This window comes from Ips typographus, linkage group LG8 (genome assembly GCF_016097725.1).
Source record: "Ips typographus isolate SLU linkage group LG8, UJ_Ityp_2.0, whole genome shotgun sequence".
NCBI classification, from domain to species: Eukaryota; Metazoa; Arthropoda; class Insecta; order Coleoptera; family Curculionidae; genus Ips; species Ips typographus.
The window spans coordinates 1,471,048-1,487,408 of NC_138429.1; the positions used below are offsets into that span (position 1 = coordinate 1,471,048).

At 36.0% G+C, this 16,361-nt stretch overlaps 1 protein-coding gene and 1 long non-coding RNA gene across 3 annotated transcripts; both read left to right on the top strand.

The window, feature by feature from the left end:
• The first annotated feature begins 25 nt into the window (after nt 1–25).
• LOC145733205 (uncharacterized) lies at nt 26–15,607 on the top strand. Of its 2 annotated transcripts, XM_081985905.1 has the most exons (15): nt 26–193; nt 919–1,310; nt 1,369–1,497; nt 1,550–1,770; nt 2,787–2,924; nt 4,465–4,864; nt 4,925–5,265; nt 7,069–7,303; nt 9,559–9,839; nt 11,507–11,587; nt 11,646–11,888; nt 11,946–12,259; nt 12,695–13,049; nt 15,126–15,278; nt 15,335–15,607. In XM_081985905.1, exons 2-15 carry the CDS (start codon nt 954–956, stop codon nt 15,555–15,557), a joined length of 3,471 nt encoding a protein of 1,156 aa, XP_081842031.1. In that variant the 5' UTR covers nt 26–193; nt 919–953; the 3' UTR covers nt 15,558–15,607. The 2 variants fall into 2 exon arrangements, with proteins under 2 accessions (XP_081842031.1, XP_081842032.1); XM_081985906.1 differs by lacking the exons at nt 26–193; nt 919–1,310; nt 1,369–1,497; nt 1,550–1,770 and adding exons at nt 2,291–2,407; nt 2,484–2,647.
• Nucleotides 1,777–2,189, top strand: LOC145733285 (uncharacterized). Its single transcript, XR_014179174.1, has 2 exons — nt 1,777–2,097; nt 2,150–2,189. It is a non-coding gene; the product is annotated as an uncharacterized LOC145733285 (long non-coding RNA).
• Nucleotides 15,608–16,361: the final 754 nt, after the last annotated feature.

A 16,361-nucleotide genomic window follows, 5' to 3' on the forward strand; every position in this document is an offset into this window, starting at 1 on the left:
ATGAAGTATGCCATTTATGTCAGGGCGCATGTTTTCTTTGAGTGGCCAGGCAACCATGTTTTGTTAGACAACTTCACAGCTTGTGTTTTCTTTGTCCCAAGTGCATGCCGTTTGTACACGGTAAATAAAAAGGACTTAAAGCTATTACATAATTTCTTATTTTACGAAAATGTGTTTGTGATTGTTTATTGTGGTAAGATTTTTGAATTTTGTTATAGTTTTTTGACTAGGAGCTTGTTTTCGGGTGGTTTTACGTTTAACTTATACTCCTGATTGTCCGCCATTTTGCCGGCTTCCATTCCTTTTGCTGTTTGTCAGATAATTTTACCTTTTTATTTATTTTCTGTTAACGTAAATGTAAAAAGTAAGTAGAATAGCACAACCACTCTAAGCTCAGTGCTAATTAAACGTTGCACAATATTATCTTAGTTCAATTGGAAATTGGAATATTGATGATTTGTGGGGGCTACTCCCATTATGATCTTGGCACAAATTTCAAACAGAAACCAGAAACAAAAATTTGTTGCTGTTTAGATTTTATTTAATTTGTAGTTTATTATCAAAGAAGCTTCTCCAGTTTCCTCATCGGTAAAGTTAGGTTAAGCTAGTTAAGTCACATGATCCCTTGATTTGTAGGAGTATAGGGATGTCACGTGAACAGCTCTCAAATCGTGTTCCTTATTATTGGTATGCTGTAAAAGCGGTTTTAATTAATGGACTCAAGGGGTTCCTGAAAACAGGAATCCTTTAGTTCAATGAGAGGAAATCTAACATTTGGTCACAAAGTGATAAAAGGATCATGTAGCCTAGCCAACTGTCAAATGACATTTATTTGTTCTGTCAGTTGATCATCAAAGCCTGCAGACCGAATGTGACGTAATTTGACAGTTACAATAATAACACTAATTTTCTACTTAGGACAACAGTTAAAAAATTAAAACTTCGTGGTGGGCATGGAGCCGTTAAATCCGCAACTAATATCCAGAGCGATAAATTTCCATGGACAACAGTTGCAAAAATTGTGGGAGGGCGAGCATGGCGAGACGGATTTGGGCCGGCGCGGCGTCAAAGACTTGAACTTTCAAGTGTACGGACAGCGTCAAAAAACCCTGTCCTTTCAAGACAGAGGCAAAAGGCTAAAGTTGCAACAGTTCATTGTGAAGAAAGCGAATGTGATATTTTCCATACAACCTTGCGGCTTTAAAACGGACGGAGGGGTGCCGGTAACAGAAGACTTGTACGCCATCACGCCCCCTTTTGAAACCTACATTAATGCCGATAGGCAGAAACGGTTACTGTTTTTCACTGAGGTATTTTTCACGTTTTCTTAATAGAAGTTTGGTTAAGTGGTTGTATTGCTTTCTCTAGAATGTTAACGTTGGAGATCTAATATTGGGAACAATAGTAAGCAAGCAACAATCAGGAATGATGCTGAAAGTCTTGTGTACTGCTGGAAATGATGGCATAGTTAAATACGCAGCTGATATTAACATCAAGGTAAGTTGTTGTTTGTTTGCTGATCAGTAGGAAATACATATTTGTGGTGTAGGCGTTCTGCCCTGTTGCAAACGTAATTCCAGCGGTGGACAAGAAAGGGGTGTCCCGTAGTTACATGATGAATGACTACGTTTGTTGTGAAGTGTTGGAAGTGATCGCCGACACCGATAAAATGGTGTGCGGCATGAAGGGCACCACCAGAAAGCCCGGCGACCCCGAACATCGTCCTCCTTTGGGTCTGATTAGTACCGACGATTTTCCTTTAGTTTACAAGTAAGGATGTTCACTATTTATTGTTGTATAATCATTTTGAATGGTCTTGGTGAAGCTTCTTTATTAAAAACAGTTTTATTGTTTCATACACTTTATGCAAGATGCTTCACCAAATTTTAATTTTATATTTTCTTTGGGTTTTGTCAGTTTTATTATTACAAGTTTATAAGAAATGAGTCTTGTTCAATCACACTTTAAAAGTGACATACCAGTGTATATAGGAAGGCTAAAAAGTGAAAGAGATATGGAAAGTATCCAGAGATGATAAATTAAAATAATACTGGACAACCATCATGGAAAGCATCTACTGTGTCCATATTTATGCTGGTAGTCGCTTTTGAATTTTAAACGTAAACAAAAGCTGACAAAACATTTATAGGCTTTCAGATTGTGGATTGTTCAACTTCAGTATTGTTCATGTAAGGAACTGAAAAGTGATAAATGATAAAACTCTGTAAAGGAGCTAAAAATCATCAAAGGCAATTGGTGGAAAGTGTCTAAAATGCGTTTTTCTTTTTAGAAAATAAAAAGGCTCAGGTGTTAAATAAATAAATAAAATTCGAGAAAATGTATTGTAAGCTTGATCAAACACTGGCAAATAATGCAATGATTGTGTGCCATCGCAAGGTTGTTTAAGGTGAGACACATATTTAGTTCTAGGAGACTTTTTCCACCAGTTTTGGTTGTATTTTGTACTGAACTGTTTTCTGCAGACTATATAAATATCGAATCAAGGAATAGCCGATACTTGAAATGAGCCTTTTTAATAACCACATCAGACATTTGCTTTGTAAATTTGTACCAAATACATGATAAATTTAGCACAATTTAGTAGCTACGTTAACGAGACAAAACGTGGAGGAATTATTGCAAACCGGTATGTATCAACTTTCAGGACAGAAATTGTTAATTTTGTGAGAGGTTACTAAAAAGGTAATAAACGTTGTCGTCATCTTCTAAAAGACCCCTCAAGTGCCTTTGTAGGTTATGTAAGCACATTCAATTTGCCTTTTCAGGAAGTCCCTGGATCATAAAAATGAAACCTTCGAATCTGTGCTGGAGAAGAGCATCGGATTCAACAATCCCAACAACATTCAGTTTTTGGCCAACCAAATGGGCATTAACGAACATCTGTCCCTTGTTGAGAGCATAAGGTAAGTTGTTTGCTGAAAGAATTTAAAATTTTTGTTGTTTTTTGTTTGTTAATTAAAAAGAAGGTTGTTTTTTCTGATTAGGATGATGATGTTGAATTGATTGATGTTGTTTTTATAGCACTCATAACTTTTTCTTGATTTGATGAGATAATTGTAACTAAAAATACTTTTTTCATGGAGTAAGTTTATCCGTGCGTCACAAAGGCTACGTCATTGATAATCATATGAATCAAATCATTGTGTTCATATTATAGAAAGGGGCGTGTCTAAAGCTTCGTCAAGTTTAAAATTTTGCGTGTATTGTCAGTCAGAAAGTAGAGATCTTTGGCTGCAAATTTGCACTAAAACAACCTTATACCAAAGCAAATCAAAAATATCTTGATCGAAATAACATTTTTTATTTATGAGTCCATTTGGAACATAGAATTCCGTCTAAATTTGAAACCTAATTTATTTACCAAAATTCGCAGAGATGTATCACCAATATGTAGTATTTCTTTAACTTTAAGCTCTTGATTTAGGTTCTGGATGGTTACATGTTTCTCTAAAATAAATACAACAAATTAAAAATTCAATAAGACATTGTGAGTGATGCTGTAGTATCTCATATCACATTTTCAGGTTGCAATCCACTTATTTTATTTTAAACCCGCTGGAAAACATTTTAGACGCTTATTTTATTTTTTCTATGACTATTATTAATATGTTTCAAGAAATTTTTATGAAAAATCTATAATGCAACCCAAAAATCTCAGTCTTTGGAAACAATGAAATGTTAATAAATGTTTCTTACAAAAGTAGATATATTTTACTATTATTAACATACTATCGTTGTACATATCATATAATGTATTTCGAACATCCATTTTAAGGCTTTTAGATAAATCAGTGGTCTTAACGTCTCGATTTACGTTTTCTAGGTGAGAAAATCATAAGATTACTTGCTTGCTTTTCCCGAATCGAATAAACAGTTTTGCCGAAAATTTTCAAAGCAGCTGCAACTTTCTCAAAAACAATACATCAGTAGGAATATGTAAGGTCTTAAAATTTCTTATTTTCTTCCTGAACAGATGATAAAGCTTCTAAAGGTCCTCCATTGGTTTTTTCCAATTCAAAATATTCACAAAGGTTAAGAATTAACTGCTGGGCTTGTCTGTGGAGAATTTTTCCAGGCATTTTCTAAAAAAATACTGTAATAGTAAGTAATTCCGAATTTAGGAAAAACCAAATGGCTAAATAAAAACCATAATAGACACTTCCACTTTTTTTTCAAAACAGGTTAGTAATTGTGCCAATTTTGGTTAGATCGTGACAGCCGACATAAAAAAAATAAAATTATTAATAATAATATTATGAAAGTACTTACAGAATGTTAAAAGCGTAGAAACAATAGCTCTTAAAAGAACTGTGGTGGTGTAGAAAACTTGGAATGTTTTTTGCTGTTTTGTAGGCATAAAAGTTTTGTTTTGTCCGTTTAATGTGGACCCAACATTAGACAACAGTTTATTGCAACTTTTTTGCAACATTATTCATTTTATAGGGGAAGGTATCCCGAAAACGAGTATGCGAATGAATTGCGTCAAGTACAAGCGAGCAAATGGGCGTACCGCAACGTGGCCGATGGTATCGACCATTTTAAAGCTGGCAAACACGTGGAAGCTTTCCAGTGTCTGAACAAAGCTTTAAATATCGATCCGCGAAACGTTGAAGGTCTAGTGGCTCGCGGTGCTTTGTACGCCAACAGCGGAAATTTCCAAAAGGCCATCGAGGATTTCGAAACGGCCTTAAAATTGAACCCGAGTCACGCCAATGCCCGCAAATACATGGGAGAAACATTGGTGGCATTGGGACGCAGTTATGAGGAGGACAACAAGATTGAGGAGGCTAGGAAAGCTTACCAAAGCTGTCTCACTATACTGCCTTATCATGAAGAGGCTAAAGTAATATTATATTTTCCGGTTTTTTTATCTGTTGAAACTTAAATTATTAATTTGGTTTAGAACTCTTTGGAATTCTTGAAGAATAAGGATAAACAGTCGTTGAAGAACTTAATCGAGCCCGGGGAGCTGTCCCTGCCTAATTTGCCCGCTTTGTCCAAGTCGACGGATGTGAACGATGCACTCAAACAACTGCTGAAGAACGAAGAGGACGAGAAAAAGGAGAAAAAACGAAAGAAGAAAGATAAGAAAAAGCACAAGAAGAAACGTCATTCGAGCTCCAGTTCGAGCTCAAGCTCGTCAGGCAGTGGTGACAGCTCCAGCTCAGACTCGAGCAGTAGTAGTGACTCGAGTTCGTCTAGCGGCGACTCTGATTTCAAGAAAAGGAAGAAGAACCGGTCCAGGTAAGGATATTTGTTTGTACAGGGTGGTCCAGTTTTAAGTGTCAATAATTCACCATTTGATAGCCAATCAAAAAATAAGTTGACTTGCATTGTGTTATTTTTCTGAAAAACGTTTCCTAAGGAAAATACAGTCCTCCAAATTTCAATTTAAAAAATCGTTTTATAGTTTAAAACTGAACATCCAAGACTTGTGAAAGTCCAAATTTGTACTGAATAGTCTAAAAACTTTTTTACTACTAGGGATGATCTTATGATTCGCTTTCTCAGACTGCCATCCTGGTTGAGTGTCTGAAACTGGCATTCAAGAATTAAAAAAAGTTCGGAAATCAAGACAAAGATTGTATTGTGCATGAAACTCATTTTTTACTACTAAAAATAATATAAAAATTGACTTTTAATGCTAGAACTGACTTTACTAGGACTAAAGAGAGTCCAAAAGTATATTTTCAAGACTTTAATTGGTGTACAACTCAATTTTCTGGACTGGACAACAAGTCTAGAAGTAAATTAAATTTTCGGACATTTTATTTCTATAAAAATTACTTATACTTTTATTACTGAAGAAACTTGACTTTTGGAAATAGTCTTAAACTCGATTTTTCAGTCTTAAAAAGCACTAAAAACAGTCTGAATTTCTTAGAGGTGCTACAATTTATTGCACCTGTGAGTGTCGAAGTCAATTTAATAGTGAAGAAGCTTGAAATAACATTTTCAAGACTATGGTCAGTGGACAAACTGGCTTTTAGGCCTGATAAGTCAAAAACTTTGTAAAGATAGTCTTGAAACTCGATTTGAGGCACTGAAAACAGCCTTAAAACACTAAAAACAGTCTAGTTTATTAAGAAATATTCGAATTTTTAGCACTGAGGTGTCTAGAAGTCGATTTAATAGTGACAAAGCTTCGAATGCTATTTTAAATCTATGAAGAATGTAAAAATTGTTTTTTTAAGTTTGCTATGTCAATAACTTGGTGAAGATAGTCTTGAAACTCGATTTTCCAAGCTGAAAGCAGTTTTAAAGCACTAAAATTAGTCCAGAATTCGAAGAAAATGAAAAGCAAAGTAAAAAGCATGAAAAGTTCGTTTTCAAGACAAATTTCATGAATCTAATGTCAATGTCCTGCATCTAAGACTATTTTCAAGACTAAAATATTGAAATTTGTCTTAAAATTATGAAAACTTACTTCAAATGCAAATTTTAAGCTTCTGATGTCACTTTTCATTAGTTCAGTAACATTTTGGGGTTCAAGTAAATTTTTAAGGTTTAAATGTATGAATTTGTACTAACAAATTCTTGAAAAAGTAGTTTTTATGTCTACAAGTCAATTTTTAGTATTAAAGTCTCTCGATTTGCATGAAAACTGGTTACAAACACAATTTTTAAGCTTCTGAAACTTTTATCTTTTCTAATTCAATTTTCAAAACTAAAGTATTTTAGTTTGTCTGGAAACTATGAAAACTGGCTACAATAATATTTTTTAAACTTCTTAAGTGAATTTTCCGTTTCCAAAACAATTTTTAAGTTGGGTTGGGTTAGTTTTGGGTCTTTGACCGTAATAACGTGTAATAAAGTGCTTGTTCCAAATTTGATCAATATAGCTCCCACGGTCTGACGGTTATGACACAAAAAAACGATTTTTTAAACAGAAATTTGAACGACTGTATTTTCCTTAGGAAGCACTTTTCAGGAAAATGACATAACGAATGTCAACTTATTTTTTAATTGGCTATGGATTGGTGAATTATTGACATTTAAAACTGGACGACCCTGTATATTTCATCTAGTAACCTTAATCAAATATAGGCGGGAAAAACGGGAGAATTCGTTAAGTCCGTTAAGTAAACGGATGGCCATGATGGACGCGCAATCGCACGACGCCTCGTCCAGTTTCAATTTCAATAAACCAGCAAGCAGTGGCTTTGATTTTAGCTTCGAAACACCCGAAAAATCACACAAGTCTTTGGCTGAATTGGATTATGAGTCCAAAGTGAAGGCGTTCTTGTTGGAGACCAAAGACGACTCTGATTACGAAGTCAAGGTAAATCACCCAAAGACATTAATATACAGGTGTGGTAAATCCAAAACCGACCATAGGAAAACCGCGTAACGGACAGAGAAACGTACATTATTGCATGCGCGGGACTGAGACAGAAAACGAAAAAAATATCAAGTAGGCCATATTTTCAGCGCGCTGTTGCCAAACGCCAAGTTATTTTGTCGACGGTATTTGAGTGGTACTTGGCGTTTGGCAACAGCGCGCTGAAAATATGGCCTACTTGATATTTTTTTCGTTTTCTGTCTTAGTCCCGCGCATGCAATAATGTACGTTTTTCTGTCCGTTACATTTGGATTTACCACACCTGTATACTAACGTATGCCCCTATTCTATCAAAGTTTGTGCCAAGATGATATGTCTCATTATAAACGGCATTTAACACATCTTTTACCCCACCAAAATTTGAGCCAATTATGTAGGCAATGTTGCCCGCTTGTGCAACTACGCTGACAAGTAATACACAGTTATAAGAGACGAAAAGAAAGACGAAATTAGTCTATGGCGAAAGTCTTACTGTAAAAAACTTTCGTGTGTATTTTTTCAACTCATTTTGTTCTGCATATAAATATATACGAGTATTTTAAAATTTACATTGTAAAATATGATTTGGCCTCATAAACTGCGAAAACGTTGTAAGAAACGTGGCAATGGCGCAGAACACGACTATACAAAGCTGACCAATGGGGAAGCTCCTAGCTGGTGGTAGTATTTCTAGTAAATTGCGGCCATGTTGAAAGTGCTTTGTTGTGATTTGCATTTTGATGGTGTGACCACGTATTTCCAAATAGTTTGTAAGAAATTCTCAATTTTCAGTAAAAAACTAAATAATATTAGCAATATATTTAACCCTATATGATATAAGATGCACAATTCAGTTTTCCGCCACTAAATTCCACTTTGGACTATAAGGAGAGAGACAACAACCTAAAACACGTGTTAGCACAGACCCATCCCCACCCGCCGTTTGTTCATTCATTACTTTCGGCTGCAACGGATCGATAAAAAGAGGTGTCTGCTTAAAAATTATCTGAATGACTAGGCAGGTCTATCCTAAGATATTAATGTCTTTGAAATCACCACTTTGTAGTAGTGATAATAGTATATTATTCAACGAGCTTTTTATGATAGCCATTAATCCCTAAGGGGGATGTTTACGTCACGAGTCGCAGGCGAGGGACGCAAATCTCCCGTGGGATTAATGGCCATAAAAAACGAGGATAATACTATACTTTGTCCACGACCACTGTCCATTACCACTAATGCCAAGTGCAGGCAAATTAGAAGTTGATACTCTTTTATGTAGATAATAAATAATATAGGTAATCTCTCAAATCCGCCATAACAACTGAAATGTCAAACTCGATACGATTAGGATCGCGTTTAGAATGGCCGTCGGTGTACAAGTCGTGACAGAATTTGGGAAAAAATGGATCACGTGAACAATTTATTTACATAACTATATGGTGGCATGTGACAAAGGCCACGGTGCGCACACCAGCCCTATTTCTGAACGCACCCCCAGCGTTGCCGCCTACGACCAAGGATATTAAACAGTCAAGGATTGCTCGATCGGCCGATTTTGTTTCCCGGCGGCGAATGAATTCTGACGTCACAGTGGGCCTTCGGGTGCACAATACGCTAAATATTAGCCCGAGATGCTATGTACGAGATCATATTCGTGAATGATCGACTGCAATCGCGCATCGCGCAAAACAATCGCGCTAACGCGAGAGACCCATGGTGACGTAAAAATCGTCACCGGCTCGAGCCGATACCGGCAATATTGCGCTTATGGGATTAAGCACTCCTTTACTGTTTACCGTCCTTGGCCTACGACCACAAGGGCACTGACGTTGTCAATGTCAACTTAAAAAACCACAGAACTAAGGACGGTCATACACCAAAAATATTTCAAATATAAATTATGGAATTTACCTAATGATTTGGCAAACTCCTGTACTGTGTTATTGCGGTGTATTTGTTAAGAAAATGGTATTCTGAATTAGCAGTAATTGCAAAGACATAAGTGGATGTCTACATGCAAGAAATACCGCATATCCCATGTTTTATGCTTGGTGTGCAACCACCTTTAGGTCAAGAGGGAATAATGATCATTATTCCTCTTCATTAATCCTTCTGACGCTATATGACCTTCATTTAGCTTCTGTCAACACGCTGAATATTGGTACATTATTGGTTGGTCGTGGACAAAGATAATAAACTTCAAACATTTTCAGATAAGGAAATTCCTGGAAGAGAGCGCCAAGTGGAAAAAATCGAAGGGTGACGACAAAAAGAAGAAGAAGAAGAAAGACAAGAAATCGAAACGGGACAGCAAGAAAAAGAAGAAGAAGGAAAAGGAAAAGTTGAAGCGCAAAGGTCTCGAATTGGACTTGGACGATCACAAAAAGTTGCGCGATGCCATTAAAAAGGAGTTGAGCAAGGAAAAAAAGAAAAAACACAGCTTGATGTCTGAAGAAGATGAATATTTTTTGCATAAGTCTGGCGTGTCTAAACGGTGAGTTTTTGCGTAATTTAACTAAACTGCTCGTCAAAAAGAATGGGACAGCAAAATTTTTGCTTTTTTTTGAGCGGCTGCTTCTTCAAATTGATTTACTTGATTCTAATAATTTTTTTGAGGATTAAAAGGTTGTTTCTTCTTCTTTCTTTTGACCTAAATGATCTTTTTGGAAGGTGCCACAGATCCGAGTATACAGGGCGTGACTGAGGTGTAGTCAAAAAATGAAAAACGCCATTTCTCGCAAAAACGTTTTTTTTACGTTTTCCAATAGCCTTAATCGAGTCTTGCGGTCAATATCTCTAAACGTTTTCGCCAGTTTGGCGATTAAAGGCCGTTTACAAAATTTATTGCAAAATTTTTAAAATGTGGTTACTTTTGATTCTCTTGTTTAAAATTAAACAATTTCTTTAGATCTTTTGTGGATTAGCAAGTTTACACTTAAAATTACCCAATTTAAGTAAAAAACATACACTGCGAGATACAAGGTGACCCAAAAAAAAAAATTGAAAAGAAAATCATATGTTTTATCATAAATCTTAGCATGTTCAAATATATGATATTGGATAGAGAAGCACACTATTTGTTTAGTAATCCAATTCATATCTCTAGACGTTTTCGCCAGTTTGGCGATTAAGGGGCGTTTACGATATTTATTGAATTTTTTTTTAAATGTGGTTATATTTAATTCTTGTTTTAAATTTAACAATTTATTTCTTTAGATCTTTTTTCTTTTACTAAGAAGATCAAAAAATGTGCAATAATTTTTTTAAAAAATTGCCTTTTAGTTTCTAAACTACGTCAATGGTAGTTTTGAAATAAAAACATTTTTAACACACTTTTTTCCGATACATGTTTTATTTGTATGGTAAAACATTTGATTTATCTTTTGTATGATTTTTTAACCCACTCTGTTTATAAAGGTTTGCGGTTTATAAATGTTCACCTAAAATGGGTGAATTGAAATGTAATTTTGCTAATCTTGTTTTAAATTCAATAATTTCGAATTTAAAACAAGAGAATTAAAAAGAACCATTTTTTTAATATCGTAAACGCCCCTTAATCGCTAAACTGGCGAAAACGTCTAGAGATATGAATTGGATTACTAAAAAAATAGTGTGCTTCTCTATCCAATATTATTATTTTCCATTAAAATGACTGAACATGCTAAGATTTATGATAAAACATGATTTTCTTTTCAAATTTTTTTTTTTTGGTCACCCTTTACTTTGCAGTGTATGTTTTTTACTTAAATTGGGTAGTTTTAAGTGTAAACTTGCTAATCCCGCTCTTCTTCCACAAAAGATCTAAAGAAATTGTTTAATTTTAAACAAGAGAATCAAAAGTAACCACATTTTAAAAATTTTGCAATAAATTTTGTAAACGGCCTTTAATCGCCAAACTGGCGAAAACGTTTAGAGATATTGACTGCAAAACTCGATTAATTATTTTACATTTTTAAAAAAATTATTTAATTACACCTTTCAAAAAGATCATTTAGGTCAAAAGAAAGAAGAAGAAAATACCTTTTAATCCTCAAAAAAATTATTAGAATCAAGTAAATCAATTTGAAGAAGCAGCCGCTCAAAAAAGAGCATAAATTTTGCTGTCCCATTCTTTTTGACGAACAATTTATAATAGAAATGCAAACATTGTGCGTTTTCCAGGTTTATAGAGAGTTTGCCTGACTTAGAAGAGTTGGAATCAAAATTGAACGCTTACTATGCCTTGGAGAAAGATGCAAAAAGGTATACAGTAATAGTGATTAATAATTACGATGCTGAGTAATCTATTTTTGATTTTTAGAAGCGATTTGAGCGAGTCTCCTAAACATTCAATGTTGGATTCACCGTCCCCAACTCGGGAACAGAAAGCCCGTCAAGCTGTTGCCGAAGCTACAGCCTCGACAAAGTGGAAAATGCACGTGGGACCTGGTGGGGCACCTCAACCGCCCGTGCCTCGTTTAAAAAAGAAACAACTGCAAGAAAGACCTCCGTCTCCCGAGTGGCCTCCCGAGTTACCTCCCGACAATCAGAGGGGCAGAAACAGGTATTTTAAAAACTAAATCAATCAATGACAAGCCTGTAAACTTTTGATTATTTTTAGTGTTGGTTTCGAAGAGCAACCGCCACTACCGTTGATGAAGAAATCGATGGGCCAGCCGCCACAGGAGAAGGGTGTCAGTGTGCGTAAGCAAATGGCGATGAAGGAACCGCCCATGAAGCGGCTTGAATCGCCTAAACGGCTTCAAAAGTCGTTAATGCCGCCGTTGGCTCCTCCCGGCCCGAAAATACCCCAGGGACAAGTTGTATTGGACAAGTTTGGCAATTTTCGGCTTATGACCCCACCTGAGATAAAGAAAAGCAAGGAAGGCGTTGCTGCTCTTGGCGGAGGCGGCGGTTTGGGTGGTCCAATTGCTGGTTAGTTTTGTTTTCGGGGGTAATATCCCTAGTGCATTTAATTTTTCCAGAAAAATTCGGAAAAAACGAGTTTAGAAACGAGTATTCCAATTTTTCCACAGGAAAAATTAGATGCACGAGGGATATTTGGTAAGATTATTTCCTGAGTTAAATAAACATTTTATTTTAATTAAAACAATAAGAACAATAACTTTCAAGCTAGAAAGGGTAACACTATTCTTTATGTTGCTGTGAGGAGTGTGCAATTTTTTCGATTTTTTTTTCGGAAAAACTGCTGACAGTTAAGTTGACAGTTGTTAAGTGATTTTTCCACTTAAAATTTACATTTGTTATACTAATTCTTGATAGCGACTGGTCAAAATTGATAGGAAGAAAATAATCAATGTAATTTAAAAGAAAAACCTTAAAACAAATCATGACAAACTGACTTTGCAGGTGGAAGTCGTCCACCAGAACCCCCAGGTCGACCACGATCGGAAAGCAGATCGCCAAAACGTCGCAGTCGTTCCCGATCACGTTCGCGCAGCAGCAGCGCCAGCGGTAGTCGTTCGCGCAGCTACCGTTCCAGGTCGCGCACGTTCTATTCACGCAGTCGTTCTAGATCCGGTTCATTCTATTCACGTAGCCGTTCCAGGTCGAGGAGTTATTCTGGCGATCGACGCTTCAGAAGGCGTGGAGGCGGTGGTTTCCGGGGCAACAATCGCAACGACCGAGGCACTTACTACAAGCCACGCTACCCTAACCCGCGTTTCGATAATCGACCAAGAGGTCGAGGAGGCTATTTCAACAGGTTAGCGATTTTTGTCTCTACCAAACACCTTTTTCTAATTTTGGCATATAAAGTGACACTTTTCAAAACTGATTAAAGTGACAAAACGTTTTACTTTATGTAACTAGTTATGAAATAGTATATTTCATTACCAGTACAGAAATGAGGATTTTTCCGTGCGCGCGTGACAAATTCTCGTGTGAGGCGCAGCCGAACACGGGAAGTCATGCAAGAACGGAAAATCCATTTCTCGACGAGTAATGAACGATATTTTTTATTATACTTAGGTACCTGAAATCAACATAAACAAAAAATATCGCAAAAAATTATTAAGAAAATCGGGAATATTTATTTTTATGTTTAAAACAGTAAAAATGTAAGTACATACAACTCAAATTAATAAAAAAAATACAAGTAGGTAATTCTAAGAAAATTAATTTTGGACAGAACCGTTATTATTAATAGTAATATTTATTGTACAATTCGTATTATTGTTGAAGCTCAATCCCTTTTGCATTTCTTTTTGTTGAACTAAAGACTCTGCTAAAGATGTTGAAGCGGAGTGTTCGTGTGTGCTTTGGTTCTCTTGATTGACTGTTACAGATGTTGTAGTTTCCAAGTTACAAGGGCTAAACAACTTCCGTGATACTTCAATTTTTCTTTGTATGGACTCTTCTATATATCCTTCTGCTGCATTGGAAGAAAGCCATCCTCCGTGTCTTTTCAAAGTGAGCAAATCACCGCCGTTTTCCACCAACATGGTTGCCGAAGAGCGCCTTAGCCCATGTCCGGTATATTCTTCGGGATTTTTTAGTTTTAGGTATGGCACCCAACATGTTGAGCGTAACATCTTTGGTTTCGGTATGCAACAAATAATCTTCTACTCTCCATATGTTTAGGGCGGAGATCTGCGTATTTACGGTAAATTGTACAGGGATCGAATTTGCAATTTTCATTGGTAATGGTAAAACTTCTTGACCTGTGAGTTTTTCCAACACGACAAGGAAACGCCCATTATCTTCCACATCATCTAAACTCAAACGTATTAAATCATCTCATCACTAAAATTACTTTTGCTAGTAGATATTCTCCATCTGAAGCTTCACATAAAAATTTGGTTACTTGTTCTGCTGTAAGAATCTTGGATTTCTTTGGTATATATCCTACAGCTTGTCGTTTCAAAAAAGCAATCGTTTTTGGATATTGATGGTGAGTATTTTCTTTTATTGCCAAACAACTCTTTAACATAGAGAATCGACTCCATAAAGTGGAGGATTTCATAGTGTTGGCTTTTTCAGAAAAATATACTAAAAGAATATCGTCACTCACAATTTTGATTCGTTTCTGAGTCCGCCATTCGGTAAAACTGTTATATTCTTGTTCATATCTCAACCTGGACTTCACTGGTAATAAATCTGCACTCACTTCTGCCGCTCGTTGTAAGATATTTTTGGGAATATCCCGATTTTCTTCACAATCTGAATTCATTTTTGCAAAATGTAATAAATACATAAATACTTAATTTTCACTGACAGAAAATAAAATTTGTAATTAATAAATAAATCGTTGCTATAGACACATTACTCGTTTCTGTTTTTTCTTCGGGTTGCCATAGGATATCTAGTATCATGGATATCTATGTTTATTATTAAGCGCACGGAAAGAGGGATCGGGAAAAAATTTCCGTGCGCTGTTCCGAAAATGTCATATTTACTGTATTTTATAAACAGTTGAAAATGTAGTATTTTCTGTTAAGTATAATAAAAAGTTCATTTCATCACTCCCTGTTTTTATGCATTTCCGTAGAAACATATGGGCGACATCCATCATAACATGTCGTTGTCACTGTTTATACAAGGTGCTATGAAAGTGAATATTTGTGTTAAATCACTTTAAAAGATGGTTTTTACCGCTTTTTGGTCAAAATTAGAAAAAATTATGTATGCAACACGTTTCGAAAATGTCTTATTGTCTAACTCATTCAAATTGTAGGACCTCGCTGCGCTCGCCCTACAAACATTCATTCGTTACACAAAATCGATATTTTCGTAACTGGTTACATAAATAGCTATTTTATTAATAAATTAATTAATTTAGGGACAGATTTGATAACCGAAACTTCAGAGGTAGAGGCAGACAGTACGACCGTGGAAATAGGAGACCGCGCAGATTTGGCGGTCCTCGAGGTGGTTTTAGGGACTACAGAGACCGGAATAGATTTGAAAGGAGCAGGTCTAGAGACAGAAGCAGGTTAGTTATTAAAAACCACCACTGCCAGTGCATTATTTAATTTGCGATTGTTGTAGGTCGGACAGCCGAACTCCGGACAGATCAGACGACTCTTCTCGCAAATCGAGAGAAAGAGAGGCAAGCAAAGAGAAAATCAACAAGTATTCAGAAGGAGCTGCCCCCGCCGAGCCACCAGCGCCACCGGCAGAGGAGAATCAAACTGCGGGCAGGCAAGACGCCCCAGTTTCTGAGGGTGAAGATCGGGACGATTATAATGGCGAAGCCAAGAAGGATGATTAGATTTTAGTGTTTTCTTAATCCTAGTTCAATAAAGTGTTGTTCAAGTGAAATTTGCTGCTTTTTCTTTCCATCTCATTCTCCTTGTCCTACTATAACTGTAGCCACTCATTTTTCATTCCAATCGTTCACACAAAAATCTACATTTTCTGAAATAAGTCGAAAATTGTTTATGCATTTTTGCCTTTTTAGTGAGCTCAAAAAAGGCCACAAGTTTGCTAATTTAAACAATTTTCTATTTTCAATAATAGAAAAGTTGGCAAAGGCGCGCACTTAATTAAGAACACCCCGTATATAGTGAGTTTTTAAAGTTTGGACACTACTTATTCTTGATTTTTTATATACAGTGAATGTATACAGGCACAGCCCTCTGTATAAGAAAGCCTAGAATGTCACTTTTAATGGCGGCGTTAGCGGTTTTTGTTTTGTACACAAACCTATGCAGATGCAGTAGAAAATATGTTTTTTTTTATTTTTTCGCGTAGTTGATTAGAAGTTGTGAGTGAAAAATCAAAGAACGCTTCATTCCTGATACAGATATGTATAGATATGGCTTTTTATACCCAATAAAGTCCAGCCAAAGCAAGTTTGGTTAGAACCCTTTCTCCTGGAAAGTACAACAAACTAATGAGAAAACTGCTCAATCAAAGAAAATTTGGAAATCCTTGAAGCTAGGTAAGCAAAACTGGTAAATGGGTTTTATATTATTACCAAGACCTTTCTTTTAAAATGTAAATGTGCCAATTGAACTTTTAAAAGCTGTCCTGTCTCTTCAGAGTAAACCTTTGTTGCTCTCAAAATGCAGGC

What these genes read in the sequence shown, in the direction of transcription:
- LOC145733205 (XM_081985905.1), top strand. Translation starts at nt 954, where the DNA reads ATGGAGCCGTTAAATCCGCAACTAATATCCAGAGCGATAAATTTCCAT. An exon ending in AAGTCTGGCGTGTCTAAACG is followed by an intron (nt 9,840 to 11,506) that starts GTGAGTTTTTGC and finishes TGCGTTTTCCAG; the next exon opens with GTTTATAGAGAGTTTGCCTG. An exon ending in TTGGAGAAAGATGCAAAAAG is followed by an intron (nt 11,588 to 11,645) that starts GTATACAGTAAT and finishes TTTGATTTTTAG; the next exon opens with AAGCGATTTGAGCGAGTCTC.